The sequence below is a fragment of the Archocentrus centrarchus genome, chromosome 22 (assembly GCF_007364275.1).
Source record: "Archocentrus centrarchus isolate MPI-CPG fArcCen1 chromosome 22, fArcCen1, whole genome shotgun sequence".
NCBI classification, from domain to species: domain Eukaryota; kingdom Metazoa; phylum Chordata; class Actinopteri; order Cichliformes; family Cichlidae; genus Archocentrus; species Archocentrus centrarchus.
The window spans coordinates 942,616-961,134 of NC_044367.1; the positions used below are offsets into that span (position 1 = coordinate 942,616).

Here is an 18,519-nt window from a genome sequence, read left to right on the forward strand (position 1 = left end):
TGATGGATCAATAACTGCAGCTGGATTGTGTTTGTTCTCTCCGTCAGATTCCTGTCAACTCACAATCGACACAAACACAGTACACAGGAACCTACAACTGTCTGACAACAGGAAGGTGACATATGTGAAGGAGGTTCAGTCATATCCTGATCATCCAGACAGATTTGATGGATATTTTCAGCTGCTGTGTAGAGATGGTCTGACTGGTCGCTGTTACTGGGAGGTCGAGTGGAGAGGAGATGTTTATATATCAGTGAGTTACAGAAGAATCAGAAGGAAAGGAGACAGTGAAGACTGCTGGTTTGGACACAATGATCAGTCCTGGAGTCTGTGCTGCACTGATGATGGTCCTCGTTCCGTCTGTCACAATAAGAGAAACACATTCATCTCCTCCTCATCCCCCTCTTCCTCCTCTTCCTCCGTCTCTAACAGAGTAGCAGTGTATGTGGACTGTCCTGCTGACACTCTGTCCTTCTACAGAGTCTCCTCTGACACTTTGATCCACCTCCACACGGTCAACACCACATTCACTGAACCTCTTTATCCTGGGTTTGGAGTTGGTTGTGCTCCTCCTGATTCCTCAGTGTCTCTGTGCTGAGCTGAGCGTCCTACTGTTAGAGAAACACTCTGACTGTTGAACAGATAGTTCAGTCTGTACATGTCTGTTTCTTTCACTCGCAAACACATTTTCAGATTCATGGATTCAATCAGTTGATGTTTGAAACTGTTCTCAATGATTCCTTGTAAACTTCTTCCTCTTCAGTCCTTTAAAGATGGAAGCAGTGATTATTCCAGGATCCACGTTGTTTTTCTGTCTTTTTCCACTCAAAGCTTCATAGTTGACTCATTTTTGGAAGCAGGACAGGACAGAAGCTCTCAGCAGGAGTATATTTTCACAATAAGAGCTTTGATTTCCTGCCACATCATGAGAAACAGACTGTGGGGATGCTCCATGACTCAATAAGTGAAAATCTAATGTATAATATGTAGATCAGTGTATAAAATATTAAAGACATTCAGCATCTCTGTTTTTATAAAACGGGACAATCACAGAAACATGATCTTCCATATTGATCAGATGTTGATGTGCAGCTCTGATGTTGCTAACGTCTCCTTGAACTCTTCATTGATGGTGATTTATGGCCCTCTGCTGGTGAGAGGATGAACTGCATGAAGTGTTTTGAAATGTGCTTTTTCTAATTTGACTGATGACTGCTGTTAACCACACTGAGACCAACACTGATGTCTTCAACACAAACATTGATGTGGATGAACAGTCACTAAAGACTATTAATGTATATTTGTGTCTTTAACATGTTTGTGTTTGTCACAGAGAAACTCTGGATTGGATTTCTGGATCTTTGCTCTTTTCCCTGCAGTTAGTTCCCACAATGACTTCATGATGGAAATCTCTAATAAACTCATCAAATGAACAGCATGTCTCCCAGTTTTTGTGTGTCCTTTCTGCTCTTCTCCTTGTATCCAGTCTCTGCTGCTGTGCACTGTGCTGCACTCACTCACAGATCAGAGGACATGTACAGTTATCCCACCGACACCAGGAGGAGACAAATGTTTGGCTTCATTTACAAACAATAGTCTGTTCAGCTATAGATTCAAACAGCAGCAAATATGGAAATGAATCATATTCAGGCTCTGCAATGAGACAGCACCCTGACCCTGTTTCACCTCAGTCTTCAGGCTGAATCCTCCTGAGCTCACACACAATTATTTCTATATTATATTTAGCTGATTTCAAAAACAAAGGTCCATTGGAGTGAACAGAGATGAGGCGACTCTGACTGTTTGATGTCTCTGCAGTTGTTCCAACTTCCAGCTGATCCGAGACTGAATAAATAAAATGGTGAGATAAAGATTTGATAACATAGGAGACACTTAAAAAATGGAATAAAAAACAAAAAAGTTACAATAATGAATCAATCAATGGTAAATGGACTAGTTCTTATATAGTGCTTTTCTACTCTAATTGAGCACTCATACAACATGTTTGCATTGACCCATTCATACAAGCACTTCCATATGTAACTAAGCTAAATGTTTATTATCTGACATTCACACTCCAAAGTTTGTGTTGAAGAGCAACTTGGGGTTCAGTATCTTGCCCAAGGATACTTTGGCACGCAGCCCAGAATCAAACCACCAACCTTCCGATTAGTAGGTGACCTGCTCTACCAACCGAGCCACAGCCACCCCGCTAATTTACTTGTATCTATTTTTAATAGATACAAGTAAAATAGAAAAAATATAAAAGTGAATACAAACAATTAAAAAATAAACATTGGAACAAATAAATAAAAATACAACAAAATAATGAAAAACTAAATGGGTGCAATACTGGAAAGCGATAGTAAAGAATAAATAGTCAAAGAGCTGAATAAATTAAAAATAAATAAATACATTAAAAAAAATTAAATAAACAAAGCTCACACATAGTTGAATAAAGTGTTAAATATTGAACTGTTTAGAGCCAGAGTGATTGTATCCAAGATGATATTTTCCCACAATGGAAGTGATGGGGGCTCATCACTGCTTTCCTGGACACCATAAGAAGAAAGATTATTGTGTCCTTATACCTGTTAAGTGGATCAGGTAAAAGTCCCAGCAGACATAATAATGTATCAGGCTTTAGCTGCTGACCTCTTTGCACACAGCCTGCCAAAACTGTTGAATCTTCTCACATTCCCAGAGACAGTGGACTGTAGTTCCCTTAAGTACTTTACATTTTAAGCAGTTTGGAGGGGCCCCTGTTGTAAATTTGCTGTACATGTAAGGAGATATATAAGCTTTATGTAAGATCTTATATCTGTTGCATACTGATATCTTAGAAGGCAGTAATATAATATCCTCCCATTTGTATGGGTCTGTTGTTGTTTTCAGAAGTGTTGCCCAAGACAACCTTAAGGTTGAAAACCAGTCATCAGTACGATGTTGTAGGACTGAGTAAAACTTAGAGACAAAGTGGTTTTGTTTCTGGCTGTCCAAAAGTGTCTTCTCAACTAAGTTAAAGTCTTCGGGTAGACTTTGTCTGTCGGCCGGCCCACACTGAAATAATTCTAGCTTGCATTGACATTATATAGTGTGTTACACTGGGTAGGCCCCATCCCCCTTGTTGTTTAGAGAGCTGTAGGATATCTAATTTAATTTTAGGTTTACAACCAGCCCAGATAAATTCAGAGATAGCTTTATTAATGTCCTTAAGATGGTTTTTATTTTAGGAAGTATTGTCATTTTGATTAAGTAAATCCTGCCCAAAAAAGATAAGCTTCACCCAACTAGCCATTTTCTCCTTTACATGTTTAATTAATGGGTTAACATTTTCCACATAAAGTTGACTGATCCTAGGCGTAATCTTAACACCCAAATATGTGAGTCCATCAGGAGCCCAACTGGGAAAGCTGAGGTTCTGTGTCAATGCGAAATATCATCTGTTCAAAGCAAAGTTTGGTATGGTGCTGAAACGAACGCAGATAAAATCATCTGTAAAATGACAATGCAGAAGGACTTATAAGTGATGCTGTCTGTGTTTGTGTGTTACTGTAATTGATCTGCATCTTCTTAATAATTGTACAGGCTGGACTGTTATACCTAAAATGTTCAATAAAAATATTGTTTAGAATTGTTTAGATGATGTTCTCTGTGGGGTGTAGTAGCGTAAATGCGCCACGAGATGGCGCTGTTTCTCACAACATTGATGTGTGAGCGCAGCACAGAAAATAGTCCTTCCGATCTTTGATCAACTTTCGGTGTCCGTTTGAAGCCTGTGAAGTTCAGGTTTCCTTTAAGAATAAAAGCACACACAAAGAGAGGAAACACAGGTGTGTTCTGTCCCGCCCCCTCTACAGGTAAGGAAATGATTGGATGAGGATTTGACGTGCTCCACGTTTCCTTTAAACCTGTGAGGAAAATCAGAGAGTGCGCAGGCGCAGTGAGAGGGTTCCCCGCAGTTCAGCGTGAGTTCTGCAACCTGGGTCTGAACTCTGTGCTTGAATGTGTGTACTTATTGTATAGATTGTGTGTGTTTTTGACTTGCTTGTGTTTTGGAGGGCAGCTCACACTGGCTCAGGCTGCGAATGCTACACACACTGTTAAACTAAAGATTTATTCATAAATAAAACAAGATTGTTTTAAACAGCAGTCCAGACTGTTCATACAAACATTCAAATCACAAACAGAATCTACTTAAATGAAAATAACAGCAATAGAAATGCATAAATCCTGGAACAAATGCTGTCTGTCTGCTTTCTTCTTCTGTCAGCTGCTCCCTTTAGGGGGCACCACAGTGGATAATCTGCCTCCATCTCCCCCTATCCCAGCATCCTCCTCTGTCATGCCAACCCTCTTCATGTCCTCCTTCACTCCATCCATGAACCTCCTCTGAGATCGTCCTCTTCTCCTCCTGCCTGGCAGCTCCATCTTCAGTACATCCACCCTGCCTTCTCTGCACATGTCCAAACCATCTCAGCCTCTCTGACTCTGAGCTGTCCCTCTGATGGACTCATTTCTAATCCTGTCCATCCTGCTCACTCCCAGTGAAGATCTGAGCATCTTCAGCTCTGCCACCTCCAGCTCTGCCTCCTGTCTTTGTGTCAGAGCCACCGTCTCCAAACATCCATCACAGCAGGTCTCACTACCATCCTGTAAACCTTCCCTGTCACTCTGGCTGCTCTCCTTCTGTCACAGATCACCCCTGACACCCTGCCTGCACTCTCATCATATCTGTAGTGCTCTTTCTCAGCATGAAGCCATACTGCTGCTCACTGATCATCACCTCTCTTCTTCACTGAACTTCAGCAACTCTTTCCCAGATCTTCCTGATGTGGCTCATCAGCTTCATCCCTCTGTAGTTACTACAGCTCTGCACATCAGCCTTGTTCTTGAAGATCAGTACCAGCACACTTCTTCTCCATTCCTCAGGCATCCTTTCACTCTTCAATACTGGGTTAAAAAGTCTGGTTAAAAAGTCCACTGATCTCCATACCTCCACCGGTATGTCATCTGGACCAGTTGCCTTTCCACTCTCTATTCTCTGTTCTCCATCTGTCCTCCTCCCCCTCTCATTTTCTTCATTCTCCTGTCTACTTTCTTCTCTGTATTATTGTAACATCTTTACCGTACAGTATAATGCACCTGGAGGAAACTGTTGTTGTGATTTGTGTTGTATAAATAAAATTGAACTGAATTGAATTCATCTCCCTGACTATCCCACTTTTTATCTAGAATAATAAGAAAGTAAAAAAAAAAAGATAATATAACTAACCAATAAGAAAATGTAGGAAAACAAATAAATAAATATATAGATTAAATAAACCGTAAAACAAATAACTCGTGAAATAAATAAATGCAAAGGAAAAGAATAAAAACCATTAAATATTTAAATTGCAAATTTAATAAATACGGAAATTGATCCAGCATTTTATTAATTATTTTTACATGTAAGATTATAAATGAATATTAATTTATTCATTTTTGGTAGTTTGTGTGCTCTATACCGTCCCCTCCTAGGGATGGTCACCATCTTGTTCTTCCTGAAATCTTTGATTGTTGTATTGGTGACGTCAGCCTTAAAGTAAAACTGCGCTGGTCGGTTTTCTGAAAGGGGGCGGGAGCAAGTTCGCAGTGCCTGCTGGTTGGTGGGCGGTCGTGTCGATCAGTGCTCGTGTGTGTGGCGTCTCCGGGTCAGGTTGATGGAGCGCTGCGGCGAAGAAACACGGTGAAGGAACCGCAAACGGAGGAAACTTTTTTCTGTTCCTGCGCTTCGTGTTTTTCTTCCATCGCGCCTTTTTTTCCAAAACTTTTTTTACTCACTTTACTTTCCTTTTTTTTTTTTTAAACTCCACGGCGGTTTCTGCACTTTACGGTCCCAGTGGTGTCTCCTTGGCAACACGGTCAACTGTCCTGCGAAGTTTGGGTTTCAGTGCTTTTACCCTCAGCGAGAAAAAGCTGCGCTTTCACACGCTGATCCACCGGAACCGGACCAGGACCGCCGGGGGCGCGCACCGAGCGTGTTCTAGCACTTTGTTCCGTGGGACTTCGAGTTCTTTGTCGCGAGACAATAGTGAGAGAGGGGGCGCTCGCGCTGGGGGGGGGGCATCGATGCCTCGCGGCGCTTTGTTCTGCCCTGTGTGGAGACCTCCCGCGAGCCCGCCGCGGACACCCGCCGATCGATCGGAGTATTGATGATCGGAAAGTCATGGATGTAACCCTGTCTGAGCTATTGGGCGCGTTCATGGAGTCCCCGCTGGTGGTGTGGGTGAGTACACGCGCGCACACACAGCTGGGAGGTGTGCAGCCCCCGCGCTGCTCACCTCCGCCACATGTCAGGTGTAACACGCACACTGATCTCTAACAGTCACTGATCGATGGGTTTGATTGAGGCTGAGGAGCACCTGGTGGAGTTTGCGGGACTTTCCAGTTTGCATCAGAAAAAGTTCAGCGGCAGGAAGGCGAGCATTCACGCGTGGAAACGCGGATCTTTGAGGGACGTCTGCTCAGTCTGAAGCTCAGGCAGCTCGTTTCAGCCCACAGGAGCGCAAAGACCAGGAGGAGCTGCGTGATGATTCCTGAGCTTCCCTCAGAAAAGAAGTGACGCAAAGAAACGCAAAAATAACACAAAGAAACGCAGAAATAACTCAAAGAAACGCAGAAAGGTTTTCGCAAAATGTCTGAAAATCCAAACAAAAAGAAACTGCAGACGTGTCTGTGGACCTGGACCTGGACCTGCTCCTGCAGGTTTGGATGGAGCTTTGTGCAGGTTCAGTCCATGTTGTTCATGAGGTCCTTTGGCTGCACTCAGGACAGCTTATCAGCCATTTTTTATTCCATGAAGGGGCTACAGACTCCGATATGAGCTCCAGCTCCAACTAGAGAGGAACTGCTGGAAACATCTGGAAATTTATGGCTAAAAACAGTAACTGGTTCTTAGGAATTAAGTTCCTGAGAAAAACTAAAAATCCAACAGAAAGCGGAGCCTGCAGACACGTGTTAGGACCAGGACCTGCTGCCTTGGGCTTCATGTTGGCTTTCCTTGGACCCTGGTGAAAGTTGCCCTGTGTCACTTTCCCACCTTGTGACCTCCTAACCCGAGTTGCGGTTTCCAGCCGGCCTCAGTCCATGTGACATGAGCTTAGAGGAGGGGGAGGTGTTCTTCACCTTAGAGGCCAGTCTGAGGGTCTGAACTCCACCAGCATCCAGCAGCTCTGCAGCTCACATTCCTCTGAGTCTGTGATGAAGTCGCTGATTCTTCTCAGACTGCTGGACCATCTTCACCTCTAAGGCTCTCAGCCTCTCTGGGAGGATCTTCTCACACTCAGTCACCTCACTGATTCACCTCGTTAGCCGGTAGATGTTGGGACAGCTTCAGCTTTTCTAAGAATGTTAAAATCATTAGATTTTTTCAGATCGGGATCCATGGGATCTGTTTTGATGGGTCATGTGTTGGAGGCTCTGTGGGCTCTTTTGGGTGTAGTTGTGACTAAAGTGCACGTTCCTGATGTTTCTGAGCATTTTTTGAAGCACAAACAATTTGTGCTTCAAAAATGGAGCAAACTAAAAACCTGTTCATTATGATTTTCATGTTCCCGACTTGAAATCATTTGTGAAGCGTTTCATTTTTTTCTGGAAGCGGGTCGTTGGTGTGAGAAAAGTTTCGAGCAAAGCTCCCTGCAGCCTGACTGAGCTCAGACCAGAACGATCAGACCCATCAGCTGGTTATTAACCTCTGTGGTACTTCCTGCTTCCCCCGACCTCACTTCCTGTTGACTGGCCCGGTCAGCCAACAGTTGTCCCGTCTCTGTCGGACAGAAACTCCGATTACGAGGCCACACGGTGGGAAAGTGATCCAGGGTGACTTTCACTGAAGAGTCCAAGGAAAGCCTGCAGGTCCTGTTCCTGCTCCTGGCTCTGCTCACTGTTGGATTTTTAGTTTTTCTCAGGAATTTTTTCTGGAAACTTTCCTCGTTTTCCTAAAAACCAGTTGCTGTTTTTAGCTGTAAATCTCCGGATATTTCCAACAAAGTTCAGCACAGAGTGGAACTTTTAGAAAGAAAACAGTTTGTTGAGTTTAAATCCCGAGTTAGCTGGAAAAACAGCTGGTAAACTGATAACGGATAATCGTGACCTGCTGCATGCAGCACATCAGGAACGTCTGAAAGAGGAAAAAAGCTTGCCCAAGTCCCTCTCCATCAGTGATCAGCTGTTCAGGTCTCTGTGAACATCTGGAAGAGAGACTGCTGTCCTCAACAGGAACATCAGCCCGTAAGGAAAAGGTTGAGCGTAACCTACAGTCAGACTGCGTCTGGCCTTCCAGCTGAACTGACCCTGCTCTCAGGTACCTGCTGGAGGTCAAAGCAGGAGTCATTCATTCCAGGTCAAAGGTTAAATCAGACATCCTGTAAAAAGCTCTCACAGCCACAGCACGAACAGAATGAGGAAATCTGGCACAGGTTAACCCGACCCAGCTCTGACTGCTGGTCTCTGGGACGCCATCATCATTATCTGTCACCAGCGGTGCAGCTCTGTCACCTCCTCACAGACGTCGGCTGTGTCTCAGAAATCATCGACCTCACATCAGAGAGATTTCAGATGATTTTCAAATCAGACGTGAGTTAGATTTAACGTCAAGTTTTCTGCCTGAACCAGAGCAGGCTGTGGTTTTACTGGGCAGCTTCCAGCAGAGCCTCAGTGAGCGCGTGCAGGGCGTTCCTCCACTTTACCCCGAGTGAGTAACGTTTAAAAAAACATTAAATACAGTCATTTAAAGTCCGTTTGTCTCTGCACGCTGTTATTTAGACTCTGAGCCGAGGTCACGTGTCAATAAAACTGCCATTTAATGTCTCACATTTACAGCACAGTGACCTTTGACCCTGCTCAGGCTGGCTGCAGAGCAGTTTTTACTGATGAAAGCAGGAACATGTCAGAGAATGAACACGATTACACCGAAGACCAAAATCGACTGCAGAGAGCCTCGATCAAAGGATAAAACCACAAGAATAAACTGTGATTACACGCAGCGTCTGCTCCGCCTCGGGTGGAGTCTGCTCCTTTGAAATATCTCCTAAATGTTTCCAGCCTCCACTTCCTGCCCCTCTGCTCATCGAGAGCATCCACTGTGACACCCCCACCTCATCCACAGACAGTACTGAGCCTGATTAACACAGTTTCATACATCAGGGTAAAGAGTCTGTGTGACCTCCTGTCTGAGCCTTATGTTAGTATAAAAATATAGTTTCTCTCACAGTCCCGGTGAGTTTCCTTTGGTCCCAGGAGCCGGTTTCACCTTGGCAAAAGCACCGAACTCTGCAGTGCCTCCTCCTGTGGGTGGTGCATCCACAGGAGAGCCGGGCTCCGTGGGCTCAGGCCCAGCCACCAGAGACTCACCAATCAGCCCCTCCCTGGTACCCGGACCCTACAGGCGCACGCGCGCACGCACACACACACACACACACACACACACACACACACACCCCTCCACCACAGTAAGGTGGAGATTTCTGGAGGAGCAAAGTTTTATTTTGTGTGCCAGAAAAATCCTGAATTCAAAGCTTTGCGATCCTTAAGCCTCGGAGTCAGAGTGATCCAGGAGAACGATGATGAAGATGAAGAAGGCTTCCACGTCACTGTGAAATGTAAAGATGCTCATTTACTGGCAGACAGGCTGAGTGCAGCCGCTGGATTTGGTGGTTTGAGGCAGTGACTGGAAACACTCAGGAAGCTGTGTGTCCAGTTGTGTCCAGGTGTTTCAAACTTGGAAGATTGGGAAATATTTGGGTTTTATTTGTTTTTCTTTTGTTTATTTAGCTGCAGGTGGGTTTTAAAGCTCAGTTATATCAGTCAGGCAGAGGCCTCAGATAAGCTTAACAGTGAGCAAAGGTTACATGAACTTTTATATACGAAAGAAACCAGAATACAGCTGCTGATTTTAAACGCACTTCAGCCTGTTTGTCATGTTCGCGTGGACGTCTGCTGCAGGTCTGATTTAAAGGATCTTAATGAAATCTGCTGTTTCTCTACCTGCAGTCACTTTAATATTTCAGAGTCTGACTCGTGTTTCTGTCCTCAGGTGCGGACGCTGGGCCCGCTGGGGTCAGGTGACGACGTGGGCTCAGATGAGCGACTCGGCATGTTCATGGAGCTGGTGGACGGCGTCTTCCTGCACAAGATCATGACCCACATGTAGGTGGCTGCACGCAGTTTTATTTGCATGAGTCAGTGAAAACTGGTCGCCAGTTTCTGGGTTTTTTGGGTGGTTTTTGTCTGTGCGTGTGTGTCTGAGTACATACGAGGTAAGTGAGTTAATCCAGTGTTTCCTGTGTGTGTCTGTGCGAGTGCATTCGTGAGACCACATCCTGAGTTTCAGGTTGTAAACGTCACAGCCAGATGTGCTGCTCGGCGCTGCAGAAAGAAACGGTTCAAGTATCAGAGCTTTTATCGGCTGCAGCCGCCTCAGAGCAGCGCTCAGGTCCAGGAATTAGACTGTGCTGTGTGTGATGAGCAGAGTCTTATAGGTTGTGTTTAGTGTGTGTGGACCTTCAGGAGGATGAACAGATGTGCACACACTGCACATCTATACAGCTCGTTCTTCCACTGCAGCACCAGCTTTTCTGCAGCCGCCGCTTTGATAAACGGTGACAGGTTTCAGAGCTGATTCATAGCGTGCAAAAGCAGACTGAGCCACTAATAAATAAACTCAGAGACAGTCTGAACTAAGGAAGTGTAATAGTTCAAGTTTTTCCAGACTAATATTAATTGGAAATTTAACAGCTGATTGCAGCCATCACTATAAGAAAAGGTCCAGTTAGGAGCAGCGCCACAGCGGCTTTAACTCAACCAGAATGTGACTGACATGCAGAATCGTGCACGCAGGATAACAGAAGAAGGTGCAGCACATACTCACTCATATTAGAGCAGCTGCACATCTGACACAGGTGGTGCACAGGAGGTGTTGGTGGTGTTGTGAAATGTAATGATGGCAGAAATCCACAGAAGAAAAATTTTTATTTTAAACTTTTAAAATTCAGTCATTCATTTCCCAGCAGAGTCACAGGAAGGAGTCTGTCTGTGGAAATACAGGAAGAGTGTGCTCTGGAGGCTCAGACGGGACCTGTTTGTGTTTTTTTTTTTTTTATGAGATTTATTGATATTAAAAGCAGAAAACAGCAGCAGGCTTATCCTTTAATATGCTCTGGTCTGATGACCCTGATAATCCACTGGTGTGGGACGGCCCTGTGCCCCCAATCACACCACATGTTCATGTTAGGTATTGTTGTTGGTTATTGTCCTCAGAAACAGCGATAATCAGACTATTGTTCTCCACGGTCAGGGTCGGCTTGGCCGAGGGGGGGGCCGTCAGGACCTGCCGGGGGTTTATGGGAAACTGGGTTACAGAGGAGGAGTGAGGAATATGAAAGGAGACGGTTAGAGAGCCGGAGGAGCAGTGAGCTGTTAAATCACTGCGCTATCCACAGAAACTCACAAACCTGCAGTAACTCCAGAGTTTAACGAGGCCTCTGGAACGGACCGACTGACGGAGAGCAAAACTACAGAAAGTTTAATGTCCTGGAAAAAATGAGCTCACAGTTAAAGTTCAGACTGAGCCGCTGAAAGAAGCCGGAGTGGAAGAAAAATGAAAAGTTCCCTTAAAGTGAGGAATGACCAAAGCTGCCGCAGGGGAAATGTGAGGCTGAGGTTTGTTTACTCTCCTGATTGATTACCTGACAGGTTTTTTATCGGTGTGGCACACTCTGCTCGTTTCCAGCTCCTTGTTTTGTTTCTTTGACTCCATCAGAGCAGCTTTGCAAGATTCACCGTTCATAATAATTCTCCTTTATCTGATTCAGCCCCTCACTGTCTGAAACAAGCTGTTTTAGCCCCCGCCCCCCCAAAAAAACAAAAACTTTCTTCTGATAGGCTGTCAGCATGTGGGTGGACCTACCGGCCGCTTCCTAAAACATCATCCAGATCCAGTAATTGTGGAAAAAAATCAGCGTTAGCAGCGCATCAGAGACTTATTTTTCAAGTTCTCTCGTTCCCCTTTAGGATGATTTTGTGTGTGTGTAAAACATCTAAGAAGTGTGTCCTTTTGTCAGACTGAGTGTGAAGGCTGTGTGCGGTTCGGGGTTTTAACAAGTTTTGACAAAATAATGTGCTCAGCTTTGTTCGTGTTTTCTTCAGCAGTTCTTAGCTACACTCCCTCCAAACTACTGGAGCAGTTTGACATTAAAACAAAAGCTCAACACCTCAGCGTCATGCGTCAGGCCGACATCACGATTCCAGCAGTAGGTCAGACAGTGAGACACGCCCCCTGTTCACATGTTAATCAGGCTGACGTGGGGACGGATGCCTGCACCATAGTTACCGTGAACCTGGAGCATGTGTGGGTCTTTGTGTGTGTGTGTGTGTGTGACAATCTTTGTTCTAAACAGCCACAAACGTCAGTCTGAGCGCGCCTGTGGTGTGTTTGTGTGTCTCCATAGCGACCCGAGCCCCACCAATCAGAGGCTGAACAAGAACATGAACAATGACGTGGCGCTGCGCCTTCACAACCTGACGGTCCTCACCCGACACATCAGGACGTACTACCAGGTACACACACACACACACACGCACAGTCTGCTCAGAGACACTCACTCACTTGCTCACCTGTGTCACACCAATCGGTGACCTCAGGTGCTACTAGCGGGAGGTGAGGCAGGAAGTGTGTTCACATCGCTGGAAACGGCTGCTCTTGAGTAATGACCTTTCACCCCTGCTTTATTTGTGTGCTTGCTGTGGTGGTGCTTCCTGTGGCGTTAAGTGGCGACTGACAGGAGACATTTACCTCTCACAGAGCAGCAGTGGCGCCCGAACGGGAACACAAGGACTGTTTGTGTGTTTGTCTGAAAGTGAATCACAGCCTTGCGTGCGTGTTCATGTATTTTCTATAAATCAGAGATAAGCAGCTCAGATGAAGCTGATTTGGCTGAGCTGCTTCACATCCTGCACATACATACACACACGCGCACACACTTCCTCTCAGACTTCTTACACTGCCAGCTGTGTGTTATTTGATGGTATATTTTCTATGAGTTGTTAAAATCGAGTTGTTGAAGGCAGCTGAAGTGTCTGCTTATACAGACACCTCTGTGTGTGTGTGTGTGTGTGTGTGTTGAGCCTTGTAATGATCTGGTTCCTGGTATCTCTGTGGATAGTTTGTCTTGAGGCTGAACACAGGAAGTGGAAACACCTGCGACTGTACAAGCTGCTAAAATAAAACTTCTTCCAGGAAGCGGCAGACACACGCTGCATCCTCCTGGCTGCAAACTGGAACTGAGCCACCTCCTTCAGCTCTTCAAGGTGTTCCCAAACCAGCAGAGACACAATCTCTTCAGCTGATCCTGGGTCTGCCCCGGAGTCTCCTCCCAGTCTCCATTGGCTCCTTTCATTGTGGAGGAGCAGCAGCTCTACTCTGTGCTCCTCCTGAATGACCTCCTGTCTCTAAGGCTGATGGAACTGAGCTAGAAACCCTCTGCAAATAGAAAGTCAGTTTATTTTATTAAATGTAAGATATCATCGGCATATGCTGATATCTTAGGCCTGCTGTTTTTCCACAGAGCGTTGGGTGTGATGGTGCAGCTGTTGCAAAGCTTCCAGGCTGGTGACGGCCTCTCTTATCATGATTGGCTGGAAATTTTCCATCAGATTGAAGCTGCTGATGGAAAATGTTGTTGTGTGTTTTTAGTGGCTGGCTAAGCACAAAGAGGCAGTTTGACTTCTCGCATTGCTGATATTTGACAGAGCTCCTCATTTTCATACAGGTTTCATACACTTCCATCATTCTCTGCATGCAGTCCAAATATCTGCTGAACGGCTGAGAGAGCAAGAGTAAAGCACCTTGATGATGGTGCCCTCCTTCATATTTTAGGCCACATTAGTTTTTATTTCCTTTGTCTGCAGGTTAGCAATAACAGAAAGGAGCAGCTGAGCGTCCTTCAGATCCATTTGGAGGATTTTGGTTAGTTCTGGTTCTCAGAGGGTCTCTGCTCTGAGCTCTCTCCACATGTGATGTTTATTTGAGGAGCTGTGAGGCTCAAACCTCGGTCCTCTTTGGTGGGTCTGCTGTGGATGTTGATGTGTGTTTAGGATCAGCTGATCGCCCTGATCGATCCTCCTGCTGAACAGCTGCAGACGTGCTCCTCTAATCAGTCTCTCTGTTTGGCCTCCATCAGTCCACAGGAGGTGTTTGAATGTTGTGGTGAGGATGGAGGAGATCTTTGCTCCTGCTGTTCCCGTCAGCTGACCTGCTGCTTAACCTATTTTAAAGTTCAGAGTTCTGCTGCTGCTCAGAGCAGGGGAGGAGGCTGCTGACTGTGTGTGTGTGTGTGTGTGTGTGTGTGTGTGTGTCAGTCACTCTGAGCAGGATGGAGTTAGTCTGGTGATTTTTAATCCGTGTGTTCAGAGCGCACACACCTGCAGCTGTTCGTGTGGAGCTGGGCGTCGGCTTTCTCCTAATTAGATGAAGTCCCAGTAGACACAGACTGGTCTGCTGAGTCCTCCCAGTGTCCCCTGTGTGTGTGTGTGTGAGGGGGTGGGTGTGCTGTACAGAGCTCAGTAACCTGATCTCTGGTGCTCTCCTCACTAACCTGTTTACTGTTTTCAGGCTCATGCTGTTTTCTCTGCCTGACTGTGGACAGTTATTGATCTGTTTATCAATAAAACATTAATCAGTGACAGTTTACTGCCAATAAAAGACAAAGATGTTGAGAAAAAGATGCCTCTGTGTGTCTGAAATGGGTTCGAAGAGGAAAGGACCTCTTACCCTGGAATATAAATTATATGTACCTACATGTATGCGGCATCAATCTGTGAAAGATCAGCTGAGTAATCTTTTTTATGTACAGTAACTTTATTATATTCAGAGAGGTGTTAAATTGTACCTTCATCCTGTGAATATTTTCACAGCTTCAGCCCTCCAGGGTGGGTCTAAATTTGGCACTTTGTGAGTGCAGCTAACGGCTGTGAAACAAACACACTGATCACATCGATCAAACGGTTTAGGTCCTGAAGGCCTTTTTCAAAATCCTGCAAGGGGACAATTTTGGGTTCAGTATCTTAGACCAATGTTAGTATCTTAGCACTGAGACCAGGCAGGCAGAGGATCAAACCACTGACCTTTGAACCAGCAGTTCCTCTGCTATCCAGCAGGGGCACCACAGTGAGTCAGTTCCCATAGAGTCCCTTGTTAAAACATTTCAGCAGAAATAAACATGTTTACAGCCTGATACAGAAACTGCTTTGGTCTCTGTAGTTAATTTCCCTCTTCATAACAGCTCTGTGGAGGGAGGATGTTTCTATAACTCGCCTGTTTAAAGGTTGCATTGTTGGTGGCGTGGTCTCTTTGACTGACAGGTAGATAGTGACACAGGCGGCTGTAGCTGCTAGCTGTCTGCTAGGCTTCCCCTCAGCTAACTGGAGTCCCTGAACTGGACCTCTGTACGGTTTTTGTGTTGTTGGAGCCTTTTGGAGCAGTTTTAAACAGTCAGTCTTCTCCTGTGTGGGATGCAATCATATTGGGTCTCTATGATTGGGGGTGGCTGTAGCTCAGTAGGTAGAGCAGGTCACTGATCGGAAGGTCAGTGGTTCAATTCCCGGCTACTCCGGGCTACATTACAATGTATCCTTGGGTAAGATACTTAACCCCAAGTTGCTCTCCGACTGTCCTGTCGGAGTATGAATGTGTGTGAATGTTAGCTAATTAAAAGCACTTAGCTTAATTAATCATGGAAGTGCTTGTATGAATGGGTGTGCGTGGATAAATGCGCGTTGTATAAGCGCTTTGAGTGCTCTGACTGAGTAGAAAAGCGCTATATAAGAACTAGTCCATTTACCATATTAATGTTTTATGTGCTCTCAAAGTCCATTTTGGGCTTTGAAGAACATCTCAGACTAATTTCAAATAAAGGTCATGACTGGCCGACCAGATTTAGACCAGAAAACACTCAGTGTGTGACGCCTCTGAAGTGTGAAACTCATGTGAAAGAAGTTTTAATTCTTCTGCAGTAACGTAAGCAGCACTCCTCCTCCTGACCTCCCCTCTCATTTTACCCTCCTCGGTTACTGTGGGAACTGCCGAACAAAGACCTCAGCCTGCAGCATGGGATGTTTTGAACTGTGTATCCTCTGGCCTACTTTGCACACACACCCACACACCACCCACCCCTGGTCAAACACTTCATCAGTGTTTCGTTGCTACTGTCAGGAAAGGCTGCAGCTGTGTATGTGTGTGTGTGTGTGTGGAGGGTGAGGTTGGCCTGCAGGGTAACCAGAGGGCCGTTTTTGATTTTTATCTGCCTACCTACCTACCTACCTACCACACACACACACACACACACACACACGTCTTCTCACGTGTGTGTGTTTGTGTGTGTTGTCTCACGGCGTCTCCAAACAGGAGTAGCTGTCTGTTTAGAGATGCCGCTCACATTCACACAAAAACTGAAAGTGAAGAAAAGTAAAGAGGAGTAACTGTACGGTAACTGTGGAGGACCAAAAATGCCAACTTAAAAATAAAAGGTTAAAAATGAAAAATAAATAAATACAAAAAACAAGCCAAGATTCCGTTAAATACAAAAATCAATATTATTTATATTTCCAGCTGTTACGATTGATGTTAATTCATAATTTATGCATTGTTTTGTAATAAAAACTTGTTTTATTTCATTTTGCTTTTTGAAATTAAGGAATACATTTTGAATAACACGTCATTTGAATGATAGCGCGAAGAAACCGAATTATCAGCTTCACAGAGCGCTGCAGCGTCAGGTGGCTGTTTCGATGGCGGTCACAGTGATGCTGTTAGAAATGAACTGATGCTGTGTTAGTTGTAAATCTGCTGACAGGCTCAGTTTGAGGCAGTTTTGTACTTCCTGTTTTGTTCCAGCGTTTCTTGAGTCTCCTGTGAATTCCATCCAGCCTTTCCTGAAACATCGTCCCGTGGCGCTCTGCTGTGCCGTCTTCTTTGTTGTTCTCCAGTTTGTGTTAAACTGTTCTCTTGTTCTTAGAGCAGCAGCACTGAGAATTTACTGATCCCGGAGCTTTTATTTTTCCACTGCATCGAGCAGTTTTTCCATTCCACTGAGGGCTTCGTGGCCTGACGTCAGGCTGTGGACCCTGCTGAGATGCTTTCACTGAAGTCTGGTTTGCGGTTTACATGTTAAATCAGTGAGAATTTGCTGGAATGGAGACGCTGGCGGCCAAAGAGAAGTCCAATCTCTCGTTAGCTGCCACCATTTCATTGATCTGGGATTAGAAATGTGAGCCCACTATGTCAGTGGGCCATGGATTGAGGCCTGTTTAAATGGGTCAGCACAGCCGGCTGTATTGATCTCTTGTCAGTTTGAGGTGTTAGATCCTGCTGGTCTATTAATCTGATCCTCATTAGAGTTCAGACTTCTCATAGCTGAAGCTTTTTAAACTTTACTCACTCGGCCTGCAGCCAGGATGTGTTTGTGCGTATTTTTTTATTATTTTTTGTATTTAACGGGGACGATGCAAATGAACACGTAACCAGAATGTAACTGATGATTTCCAGGCCTAACTAATCTGCAGTTTTGTCCCCGATTTGAGTTTTAAGATGCAGCTTCATGAGAACAAACTGTCCAGCAAACAGTAATAAAAACGTCCCTGACTCAAACAAACAGACGAGTTTATCGTGCAGTTGGTGGATAAAGAAAAAAGCTGCTCAGTGAATCTGCTGAGCGCTCATGCTGCCTTAAAGACAGATGGTAGCCAGGCCACATGTTTTATTCATGCTGTTGTGTGTGTGTGTGTGTGTGTGTGTGTGTGTGTGTGTGTGTGTGTGTGTGTGTGTGTGTGTGTGTGTGTGTGTGTGTGTGTGTGTGTGTGTGTGTGTGTGTGTATGAGAGAGAGTGTGTGAAACAGACAGGCGGCCTGGCTGGCTCTCGTGTTACCTGTACAGATCAGTGTAACATTATCTGCAGGTACCTAAACACTATAGCAAAGCTGTTCCTGCATCTCAGGTGGAACTGTGGTCAGCTGACTGAGACAGTGTGGTGGTAAGGCTTTAAGAGAGTGTGTGTGTGTGTGTGTGTGTGTGTGTGTGTGTGTGTGTGTGTGTGTGTGTGTGTGTGTGTGTGTGTGTGTGTGTGTGTGTGTGTGTGTGTGTTTTCATGGTAAAATGTGGTCCTGCAGACACCTGCTGTACCTACTTAGGTCATCATCATTGTCTGCAGCTCAGATTACCTGTGGTGTGCCGCAGGGTTCAGCCCCCCTACCTCAGAAGTTTATTATTTATCATTGCCTGCCTGTCATTGCCTCTGGATGCTCACGGCGTCACGCGCCTGCCGAGGCTGCAGCTCCTGCTCACCTGAGGACCAACAGTTAACCGGGCTGGTCCATTAATAACATACAAGTAATTTGACCAGCAGAGACGGTGACATTTAATTATCTAGTTGACCAGCGGTGCACATCCCTGAGTAAAAGGACGCCTGTGGGGATGACATTTCACAT

General features: G+C 45.2%; 1 protein-coding gene and 1 pseudogene across 1 annotated transcript in view; both read left to right on the plus strand.

The window, feature by feature from the left end:
- Positions 1-682, plus strand: part of LOC115772532 (NLR family CARD domain-containing protein 3-like) — a 45,574-nt gene extending 44,892 nt beyond the window's left edge. The window contains exon 12 of the mRNA XM_030718830.1: positions 48-682. Within this exon, the coding sequence (XP_030574690.1) occupies positions 48-598 (551 nt within the window). The 3' untranslated portion in view covers positions 599-682. The remainder of the gene's footprint in view (positions 1-47) is intronic.
- A 4,973-nt stretch (positions 683-5,655) lies between these two features.
- Positions 5,656-18,519, plus strand: part of LOC115801403 (protein Daple-like) — a 46,824-nt pseudogene continuing 33,960 nt past the window's right edge.